The 12,125-nt window shown below is 48.2% G+C and overlaps 1 protein-coding gene across 2 annotated transcripts in view; it reads right to left on the reverse strand.

Moving 5' to 3' along the window:
* The window catches only part of pik3cd (phosphatidylinositol-4,5-bisphosphate 3-kinase catalytic subunit delta), a 155,283-nt gene that overhangs the window by 57,873 nt on the left and 85,285 nt on the right, over window positions 1-12,125 (reverse strand). For both annotated transcript variants that reach the window (XM_033048513.1, XM_033048514.1), the window contains exon 4: window positions 23-191. In XM_033048513.1, coding sequence (XP_032904404.1) covers window positions 23-163 — 141 coding nt within the window. In that variant the 5' untranslated portion in view covers window positions 164-191. The remainder of the gene's footprint in view (window positions 1-22; window positions 192-12,125) is intronic.

Consider the following 12,125-nt stretch of genomic DNA (forward strand, 5'->3'; position numbering starts at 1 on the left):
TTTGCTTTCATGACCAACTCACCGCTTTGATGACCTTGATTGAAGAACTACTCGGCACGCAGAAGTTCAAGTAAATGCCGGTGGGAAGCAGAAATTCAACCTCCACTTCCCGATTCTCGTCCTCACTCCAGAAGTCCTGGTGGTAATGTATTCCTGGGGGCATCGTGCCCACGTCTCACCTCCGGTCGCCCCTGTACACACAAAACACACAAAGCAGGCTTTGAGAGACGAGCAAAATATCACTTTGCCCCAAGTTACAACAACGATGCAACCGGTTTGAGCTGCACCGAGCGTCGACTAAAGAGAAAAAAAAACCTCATCCAATATGTTTAACCTTGTTGCACAAAGAACTAATTTCTCGTCAACAAGCGGCTAGATTTCGCAACGCTTTGCTGGTTGAGGTTCCACAACCGAGTTCAAAAGGGAACTAGATAACATCCAGGAGACACAGTGGAGGGTGAGAGAATGGCACCAACTGCAATGATTCAGCATGGAACCATCGGGCCGAATGGCCTCCACCTCAGCTGGATTTCAGATCTGGATGTCGCTTGGGTTCAGAAATCTAACAAGAAGAAGGAAAAGAACATTCCAGAATTCCAGAAGAACCTCCCCCTCCTCCTTTTCCCTTTCTTCTCCCCGCCACCCCCCATCAGTCTGAAGAAGGGTTTCGGCCCGAAACGTTGCCTCTTTCCTTCGCTCATAGATGCTGCTGCACCCGCTGAGTTCCTCCAGCATTTTTGTGTACCTTCGATTTTCCAGCATCTGCAGTTCCTTCTTAAACATTCCAGAAATAGATTAGTTTAGTTTCGAGATAGAGCGTGGAAACGGGCCCTTTGGCCACCGTGCCCGCGCCCACCAGCGGTCGCCCGCGCACTCGTTCTATCCTACACACCAGGTTCAATTTACAGAAGCCAATCAACCTACCAACCTGCACGCCTTTGGAATGTGGGAGAAAACCGGAGCACCCGGAAAAACCCCACAGCGGTCACAGGGAGAACGTACAAACTCCGTACAGGCAGCAGCCGTTGTCAGGATGGAACCCGGGTCTCTGGCGCTGTGAGGCAGCAGCCCTATCGTCTCGCCCATATAGCAGGTTCCCAATTCTGGATGAGTTGGCGCGCAGGTGTGACTAGCAAGGGTGGATGGTGGATGGGCAAAGTCTGGAGGCCCAGAAAGATTCATTAAAGCAGCCTCGGGCTCCCAACAGACACCCTGCTTGATAATTGTAACACAAAACTATTATTTATTTACAGAAACCCTGGAGTTCCCCCTGGTTGCAAGTGAAAGTGAACACATTCTTTAAATAACTATCAGAAACAACCTAGATCTGGGTTCTGGCGACTGGCGTTGTTATTTAAAGAAAATGACGGTTTGCAATTTGACGTTCGGGAATCAAAACCTCATTATGGTTTACCCTCCCCCCCACCCCCCCACCCCCCCACCCCCCCACCCCCCCACCACCAACGCCTTGGTCCCACCCTTCTACCACCCCCCCCCCCCCCCAACCAATGCCTTGGTCCCACCCTTCTACCCCCCCCCCCCCCCCACCAACGCCTTGGTCCCACCCTTCTACCCCCCCCCTCACCAATGCCTTGGTCCCACCTTCTACCTTCCCCCCCCCTCCAACGCCTTGGTCCCACCCTTCTACTCCCCCCCCCCCCCACCAACGCCTTGGTCCCACCCTTCTACCCCCCCCCCCTCACCATGCCTTGGTCCCACCTTCTACCTCCCCCCCCCCACCAATGCCTTGGTCCCACCCTTCTACCTCCCCCCCCCCACCATCGCCTTGGTCCCACCCTTCTACCCCCCCCAACCAATGCCTTGGTCCCACCCTTCTACCCCCCCCAACCAATGCCTTGGTCCCACCCTTCGGCCCCCCCCCCACCAATGCCTTGGTCCCACCCTTCTACCCCCCCCCCCCCACCAATGCCTTGGTCCCACCCTTCCACCTCCCTCCAACCCCCATCTTATCCGCCTATCCCATCTTAGCTAAGAGATACAGCGTGGAAACACATCAATCACCCCGTACACATAGTTCTGTGTCGTACACACTGGAGACAATTTTACAGAAGCCATTGAACTTGCAAACCCACACATCTGTGGGATGTGGGAGGAAACTGGAGCACGCGCAGGAAACCCACGCGATTACAGGCAGAACCGACAAACTCCGCACAGACAGTGCCCGAGGTCTGGATCGAATCCGGGTCTCTGGTGCTGTGATGCATCGGTTCTACCACTGCGCCACCGGCATCTCCACGATTCACATTGCGAGCGGGCTGGAGCGCTCCTGGGAGAGGGCAGCTCATCCAGATCAGTACAATGATCCAATCCAATGATCTCAGCAGCACCTCAAATCACCCATGGAGATCCACTCCCTTGGTCACCACCACACCGTCTTTGCTGGCTATAAGGGGCATTGCCACATCCAGGCTGCTCCAACCTTGGACCCCAGCATCTGAACACCCCAGGTGGCCATTGGGCCCATCCTGCTGTGACGGCCCTTGGGAAGGCCGACATTACGGGAGCCCATCCCTTTTCCTCTTATCCTCCGGGCCCAGCCACTGATTGTAGTTCACCAGGATGAAGCGGTGATAAAGATACCGTTCACTGCCTCGGGGGATTGTCAAAAGTCCCGCAGCAATAGAATGAAAGGAACCAGAGAAGTGTTTGTTCCCTGATGTCCTTAGGCCAACGTCACTCACTGGACATCATTCAGCACGATGATCGAGTTGCTGCCTGACAGCACCACACACACGGGTTCAATCGTGACTAGGGGTGCTGTTTGTATGGAGTTTGTACGTTCTCCCTGTGGACTGCGTGGGTTTTCGCCGGGTGCTCCGGCTTTCACCAACATTCCAAAGACGTCAAGGTTTGCAGGTTGCAGTGCTGGAATCTAGAGCTCGTTGGAAGAACTCAGTGGGTCAGGCAGCATGGGGAAGGAATGTTTTGTTTAAACTGCATGGAAACAGGTCCTTTGGCCCACCGTGCCCAGGACCACCATCGATCTACCCATTCACACTAATAATAATAATGGATGGGATTTATATAGCGCCTTTCTAGAATACTCAAGAACACTAGAATACTAGAATACTAGTCCTGTTGTCCCCACTCATCTCAATTGAGTACCTTTTTTTCACCCAGTCATACCCTCTTATCATAGGTCATAAGATCATAAGAGATAAGAGCAGAATTTGGCCATGCAGCCCATCAAGTCTATGCGCCATTCAATTATGGCTTATCCATCTCTCCCTCCTAACCCCATTCTCCTGCCCTCTCCCCATAACCCCTGACACCCGTTCTCTTCTCCCCTCTCCCATTCAGCAGACGATACAAAAACTTGAAAGCATCTACCACCAGACTCAGTAACAGCTTCTTCCCCTGTTATCAGACTACTCATAAACAAAGGCATAATCGTGATCTTCCAACCTACCTCACTGTGAACACTGGACTTTTTCTCTGGAGCTGTAATACGCTTGCCTTCTCCCCCATAACCTCTGACACCTGTACTAATCAAGAAACTATCTATCTCTGCCTCAAAAATATCCATTGACTTGGCCTCCACAGCCTTCTGTGGCAAAGAATTCCACAGATTCACCACCCTCTGACTAAATAAAATTCTCCTTATCTCCTTCCGAAAAGAACATCCTTTAATACTGAGGCTATGACCTAAGCTCTCCCACTAGTGGAATCATCCTCTCCTCATCTACTCAAGTGAGTTTATTGTCATGTGTCCCTGTATAGGACAATGAAATTCTTGCTTTGCTTAAGCACACAGAAAAATAGTAAGGCATTTACTACAGTACTACTCTATCCAAGCCTTTCACTATTCTGTACGTTTCAATGAGCTCATTCTTCTAAACTCCAGCGAGTATAGGCCCAGTGCCGACAAACACTCATCGTATGTTAACCTACTCATTCCTGGGATCATTCTTGTAAAATGAAAGTTTCTTTCTGGTATCTAGTCCCAAGTAAGTGTTTGTTGTTTCAGACAAACTACTCCAGATCAGAGGTCTCAGATCCACCTCTTGCACTACCTGCCCCACAGCTCACAGGTAACAAAACGCCAGGGCCCCTCAATCTCTCTCTGTGAGCCACAGTCTGTCAGCAAACACAGGCAGTAACCAGCCAGGATCTCTTCTTGTCCAGCAGCAGGTACACAATACAATACAATACACAAGGTGAGGAAACACACATCATATCAGGGGGAATGTACAATCCGTAGACAGGCAGCAACCAAAACCAGGATCGAACTTTGGTAGGAAGGAACTGCAGATGCTGGTTTAAACCGAAGATAGACACAAAAAGCCTGAAGATAGACGCACAGCCTGAAGAAGGGTCTCGACCCGAAACGTCACCCATTCCTTCTGTCCCGCTGAGTTACTCCAGCTTCTTGTATCGAACATCGGTCCCTGGAGTTACAATGCAGCAGCGCTTTTAAAATTCTTTTAAAACTGAAATATTCCGTTACTTGCACTTGCAGGATGGCAGATATTTGTTTAGGTTTATTATTGTCATGTGGACCGAGTTACAGTGAAAAACCTTGTTCTGCATGCTATCCATATAGATCAGATACAGCATGCATAAATACAAGCGTCAAACTCAAGCACCAATAGGTAGAGTAAAGTGGAAGATAGACAGTGCAGAATATAGTTCTCAGCATTGCAGCGCACCAAAGATAGACACAAAGTGCTAGAGTAACTCAGCGGGTCAGGCAGCATCTCTGGAGAAAAAGGATGGGTGACGTTTCGGGTCGGTACCATTCTTCAGTTCTGCTGAGTTTTTCCAGCATTTTATACCTATCTTTGTTCTAAACCAGCACTTGCAGTTCCAGTTTCTACATATTATAGCGCACCCGTTCCATAGACAAAGACCAACGTCCACAATGGGGTAGAGGTGAACTGAAAAGTACCCTCGCTTGTGGAAGCACCATTCAGAAGCCTGGTAAGCCAGGATCTTACCCCAGAAAGTAGAGTTTATTCAAGGCTGAGTTTTGAAGAGGTTTCAGACTGATGGATGTAGGATGGAGATTGGGTGGGAAAACTGAAGCGACACAGGTTGTGCCAGTGACAGGTGACATTGTTGAACAGACCCGAGCAAATGCTCACCTCCTGCCTCCGTTCCTCAACGTCGAGAAAGATGGCTGTGACAGACAGAAGCGACACTCAGCAAATGTAAAGTGAAATATCCTCATCCATTTTCACAATTAGTCTAAGTGTGCATTCGCATCTAGTCGCCCACTCCCACTACTTTCCACTCAAGAATATTTAGTAACCGCACACACTGGTAGGTGATGCAGTTGCTGTTTTCCTGATGCACACTTCAAGCTTTTGAAAATCGGTGACTGAATGCGAGAGGGGAAATGTGCCAGGCAGCGGGGGCTTTCCAAAGCTGCTGAAATGTGCCCTTCCTATGTTTGTGTGCCGAGATTCAAAGCTCGAGGCTTAGTACGCGCGCTGGTGAATGATTTGTGGTCTTACTATGGTTAGGATATGGGCGGATGTCGAGTGGAACCATAATTGCCTGCTAGATGCAACAAAAAAGCCGATTAAACGCTGGGTTTTATTTGGGTTGGGGTGAGAACCGAGAGAATCGGATGGGTTCAAGCGCTGGCTCCAATAGCAGGGGTGAGGGGGCAGAGAATGCAAACGTTTGCCAGCAATAACAGGAGTGGTCGCAGGAATCAGTGATTCACAGAGTCACAGTAACAGAGGCACAAGATAACAGACACAAAGTCACAGTAAAGGCCCTGTCCCACTTTCCCGAGTTACTCACGAATTCTCCCAAGTTTTCACCTTGATTCAAATTCAGAGAATTACGGTAATAGCCATTCGGAGGTACTCGGGGCTATTTTGTTTACTCGTGGACATTTTTCAACATGCTGAAAAAAGCATCCCGACTTACCCGATGCCCCGAGTACCTACAGCTGGCATTACGAGCCGCTACAAAATATCTACAGACTCCTACGTCCGATTGTGTAATTTACATTTTGAGTGTTGTCATAGTCACAGTGCTTGGATACAGGCCCTTCGGCCCAACTTGCCCATGCCGACTAAGATGCCTCATCTATGCCAGTCCCATTTGTCTGCCTTTGGCCCGTATCCCTCCAAAATGTCTGAAGAGGGATCCTGACCTGAAACGTCACCTATCAGTTTCTTCCAGAAATGCTGCCTGATCTGTCCAGCACTTTATGTCTGTTTTATTTGTAAACCAGCATTGCAGTTATTTGTATCGCCCCCTGAACCTTTCCCATCCACACACCTGTCCAAATATGTCTTTCAAATGCTGTTATAGTACCTGCCTCAACCATCTCCTCTGGCAACTCGTTCATTGTCTGAGTGTACCTCCCTGTAATGCGGCTGGAAGCAAGGTGTTCCTTGTGCCTGGACCTGACTGTACAGGTCCACCATCGATTTTCTGGCACCCTTGGTTCCTGGATCACGCAACTTGCTGGACCAACAGAGGTCATGAAATAATAATAATAATTCAACAACATACCACTGACCTATTGATTATACTTCCCCCCCCTTCTCTAAAGCAGTTTACGAACCAATACCATGTGCATCCTGTAGGTTCCATGTGGGAATACTAGTTGAGTTGTTTCAACAGTTCTACCCTGTCTTGTATCGATATGGACGTGCTTACACTTGACACCACGACTGTCACTTAGACCTTCGTTAGAATTCAATGATTCAATTCAATAATGCTCTGTAGGTAGACAGAAATGCTGGAGAAACACAGCGGGTGAGGCAGCATCTATGGGGAGAAGGAATAGGCGACGTTTCGGGTCGAGACCCTTCTTCAGATGTTTCAGGTCAGGACCCTTCTTCATTCTATTTTGTTGTTAATACGTACAGTGAAATGCTTTGATTTGCATAGAACCGGGTAAAATCGTACAGCAGACCATACCTGGGCAGTACACAAGATTCACCACGTTTCTGTAGCATTGAATCATCAGTGGAGGCCTCTATCGTATCTGCCTCCACCACCAACCCCTGGCCACGTGTTCCAGACACTCTGTGTAAAAAAACGTTCTCCAAACATCTCCTTGAATCTTTTGTCTCTCTCACCGTAACATTCTACCTTCTAGTCTTTGATATTTTTACCCTGGGGAAAAAGGTTCTGACTGTCTACCCTATCTATTGATCTCATCATTTTTATTTACTTCCATTGTCTCCCTTCAGCCTCTGACTATCCAGGGAAAACAATCCTAGTTTGTCCAAACTCTCCTTTAAACATGATTAAACTATTGAGCCAAGTTAATTTGCTCAGCTTCGATTGAAACCTCTTGAATTTTGCAAGCTTGAAACATCCTATATTTTCTTTGGAGCTGTGTGCTGGGCTGACTGATGTATCTAACTTGTCGTTACGAGGGCGTACCCTTTGATGTTGAAGTCAACACACACTCGACTGCTGATGTGAACATCATATTCCTGTTTCCATTAACTCCTATCTCTTCTGAGCACCCACACTATTTTAGCATTTTCCAGTCACTATCTGCGGGGTTGGCGATAAAAGGTTAGAGAAGCGACTACGTGGAGGAAATTCCCAGACGCCAGGCCTTATAGTAAGTTATGGAAAAGCAGACTAAAGGCACTTTCAATAAGATCATAGTTGCTATCCAAGTCAAAACCATTGTGGCGCAGCAGTAGAGTTGCTGCTTTACAGCTCCAGAGACCCAGGTTCGACCCTGACTACGGGTGCTGTCTGTATGGAGTTTGCACGTTCTCTCCTTGACCTGCGCGGGTTTTCTCCAGTTTCCCCACATACGCCAAAGATACACAGGTTTTTATGCTAATTGGCTTAGCATAAAATTGGCCGGTTTCCATGCTGTGTCTCGGAACTTCCGATCCATTCACTCCCACTACCACTGGTGAACCACCTAAGCAAAGCTCTGGACTTAGTTGCCCAGGTTAGTTCACCAAACCTCCCAAACTGGTGACCTCTACCTGCCAGGTGGACCAGGGCAGCGTGTGCATGGCAATACCGTGGTTAGCAAATTTCTCTTCAAGAGCACACAATAAACACAGTGTATACGACCCCTTTTCTGAGATCTTGGAGAGGCCAAACGCAAACCAGAGGAAGAGCACCTCATATCTCGCTTGTGCAGCTTACAACCCAGCGGTATCAATCTTGATTTCTCTTCAAGTAACCCTCGCGTCCATTGAACATCAAGTAACCCTCGCGTCCCCTCTCTCTCCACCCCTCCCCCACCCTAGCCATCGTACTAGTTTTACTGTCGTCCTGCTGGGATTCACTTTTTTGCATCACTCGTTATCACCACCCCTACAGCCAACAATGGACCATTGTGGGCTCCACCTTTCCTTGCTCATTGTTGCTGGCTTTGATTTATTCTTCTCCATATCTTTCAATCATTTGTTCTATGTAGCTTTTCATATATATCATTTCTCTCTCCCCTAACATTCAGTCTGAAGAAGGGTCTTAACACGAATCGTCACCTATACCTTTTCTCCAGAGATGCTGCCTGACCCGCCGAGTTACTCCAGCTTTTTGAGTAAATCTTTGGTGCAAACCAACAACTGCAGTTCCTTCCTACACCTGCATGTATATATGTATGTATGTATGTATGTATGTATGTATGTATGTATGTATGTATGTATGGTCTATGGATGAGATGAGCCTCATTTATGGAAGCAACCAGCACAAGACTGCAGGCTGCAACAGAATGTGAGAGTAGGGTGCAGGATAAAAAAGGGATAGAACAAGGGGAAATTGAATGGTTGGAGCCGCTCTGACTTTAGACATTAGAGATGCAGAGAGGAATCAGGCCCTTCGGCCCACTAAGTCCTCGCCGACCAGCTATCCCCAAAGGCTAGTACCATCCTACGCAATAGGGACAACTTACAATTTTACCAAAGCCACTTAAACTACAAACCTGCACGTCTTTGGAGTGTGGAAGGAAACCGGAGCACCCGGAGAAAACCCACGCGATCACGTAGAGAACGTACAAACTCCGAACAGACAGCACCCGTAGTCAGGGTCAAACCCGGATCTCTGGCGCTGTGAGGCAGCAACTCTACTGCTGCGCCACCGTGCCGCCCCTTGCCTGCTTGGAACTAGCACGGAGTCAATGGGCTCCTTCTGTGTTGTGACAAGTGTGTGACGCTCTGGTCCAGGCTGTGGAGACCAACACAAGGGTCAGGCTCCAGAGAGATCCTCAAATACCAAACTCATCCCGAGTCTCAGTTATATTCTCGTTGGAACAGGCTCTGAACACCAGGTATGCTGACAAAGCACTGCCTTCACTTGCAGTTCAAACATAACCAATAAGCAGAGTTTTGAACCAAGATGGATTAAAACAAAGAGGAGTTCTCTTCCACACACACCGACTGGCCGGCACCTCCAGAACCGGGCAAGTTTAGTGCGGTACAGTGGCGCAGCTGGTAGAGCTGCTGCCTCACAATGCCAGAGACCCGGGTTCAATCCTGACATCGGGTGGTGCCTATGTGGAGTTTGCATGTACTCCCGGTAACCAAGGAAAGGTACAAAATGCTGAAGTCATTCAGCAGGGCAGGCAGAATCTCTGGAGAACATGGAGAAGTGACATTTTGGGTCAAGACCCTTGAGTGTGTCGAGTCAGTGCGAGAGTCTGATGAAGGTTCCTGACCCAAAATGTTACTTACCCATGTTGTCCAGAGATGCTGCCTGACCTGTTGTGTTACTCCAACACTTTGTGTCTTTCCTTGGTAAACCAGCATCTACAGTTCCTTGTTTCACCTCCCTGTGACTGCGTGGGTTTCCTCCAGGTGATTGGGTCTCCTCCCTCATCTCAAAGACATGCGGATATATACGATATGTAGAACACAAAATGCCGGTGACCCTTCCTCTAACTCTGATGTTGACATCCAAGTCCTCCACAGATGTTGCCTGACCTGCAGAATTACTCCAGCACTTTGTCTTCCATGCAAGATTCTAGCATCTGCAGCTGCTTGTGTCTAGAGGATATTTGGCCTCTGTAAATTGCCCCGTAGCGTGGATGGGAAAGTAGGATAACAGTTAGTGTGAATGAGGGATCGATGGTTGGCATGGGTTTGGTGGGCCGAAGGGCCTGTTTCCATGCTGTATCTCTAAACAAAACCCTGAGTGTTCCTGGTGATGCAGACTCTTACTCAGCAGAGAACAGCTCTGGGAAATCAGCCCACTGAGTCCATGCCAGGATAAACCTGGCTCAAACACAGCAGGTCCATTAAACTGAGTAGTACAAGTTGTCCAGCATTAGAAAGCCAAGCGGAACTGTTTCAGTCATCACAAGGATGTCGCCAGAAGCAAGCAGTGATTCTGAGGCAGCAGAAGGTCCATCACCTATCCCACCCATCTTCAAATCAAACCCCTCCCTCTCCCCTGTATCCACCTATCACTTGCCAGAAAATAGACACAAAATGCTGGAGTAACTCAGCGGGACATACAGCATTAGGGATACAAGGAATGGGTGATGTTTCGTCTCGAGACCCTTCTCAGGCTCCACCTCGCATCCAGCTTTCTCCCCTCTACTACAATCAGTCTGAAGAAGGGTTCCAACTAGAAAGCCGCCTATCCATGTCCTCCAGAGATGCTGCCTGACCAGCTGAGAGACTCCGGCACTTTGTGCTTTGCTTGCAATTCCAGCATCTTCAGTTCCTTGCGCCTCCTTTATGATGGGGGGGGGGGGGGGGGGGGGGGGGGATTTGTGAAGTACATAGGTCAGCAACATCTACAAACAAGGGACTTGGTTGGGTAAAGGTAACTCTTATTTACTGCCTTTGCTCACATCAACGATATACAGGATCGATCACGAGCCACCTCTTTTCGCTCAGTGAATGAGGTACTGCGGAGATATCGGCCTGTGTTATCTGTCGCTACTCAGCCCATTTTATGCACATTGGACATGGTGAAATTCCTCTTCATTGTACAAGTGTTTAGTGGTTCCATGAGTCAACCTAACTTTGCCTTCCAGCTCAAATCAAACAATTTATTTATTTATTTGTTCCACGTTTGAGAAGATGGCCTTATAAACAGCGTGGGACTGTCCCTTCATCTATTTCCTATCCATCTTATCAGCAGACGTCTATGTTGCCCTTTCATCAAGTTAGTCTGGTTGTTGTTCACTCATTAGTTTGAATCCCTACAGCGATCATTTTTCAAGGGCCAGGAGTTTTATTATCATGTGTCCCAAACAGAACAATGAATTTCTTACTTGCAGCAGCACAACAGAATACGTAAAGATAGTACACTGTAAACAATACAATAAAGGGGAAATACAAGCAAGCAGAGACAGACGCACACAGACAGATACATACACACACACGGGAAAGAACTGCAGATGCTGGTTTAAATCAAAGGTAGACACAAAATGCTGGAGTAACTCAGCGGAAGAGGCAGCATCTCTTGAGAGAAGGAATGGGTGATGTTTCGGGTCGAAACCCTTCTTCAGACTGATGTCAGGGAAGTGGATGGTACAGAGATAAAATGTAGTCGGAGATACATACAATATGTGTGTGCGCGCGCGTGCATGCATGTGTGTACACGTGTAAATATAAAGAGAAAGGTCTCAACCCGAAATGTCACCCATTCCTTCTCTCCAGAGATGCTGCCTGTCCCGCTGAGTTACTCCAACATTTTGTGTCTATCTATATATATTTAGTAACAATGAACTGTAGATGCTACTTTACCAAAAATGGATAAAGTGCAGGAGCATGTTCCCGATGTTGGGGGAGTCCAGAACCAGGGGCCACTGTTTAAGAATAAGGGGCAAGCCATTTAGAACGGAGATGAGGAACTTTTTCCATACAGAGAGTTGTGAGTCTGAGAAATTCTCTGCCTCAGGGGCCGGTTCTCTGGATGCTTTCAAGAGAGAGCGAGATAGGGCTCTTAAAGATAGCGGAATCAGGGGATATGGGGAGAAGACAGGAACGGGGTACTGATCGTGGATGATCAGCCATGATCACATTGAATGGTGGTGCTGGTTTCAAGGGTCGAATGGCCTACTCTTGCCCCTATTGTCTATTGTCAATGGGTCAGGCAGCATCTCTGAGAACATGGATAGGTGACGTGTCAGATCGTACTCATATTCATCCTCATATTGATGGTTATTTAAGTGTGTGAGGGGCACTCTCACGAGGTTGACAGAG

This window comes from Amblyraja radiata, chromosome 31 (assembly GCF_010909765.2).
Source record: "Amblyraja radiata isolate CabotCenter1 chromosome 31, sAmbRad1.1.pri, whole genome shotgun sequence".
Lineage (NCBI taxonomy): Eukaryota > Metazoa > Chordata > Chondrichthyes > Rajiformes > Rajidae > Amblyraja > Amblyraja radiata.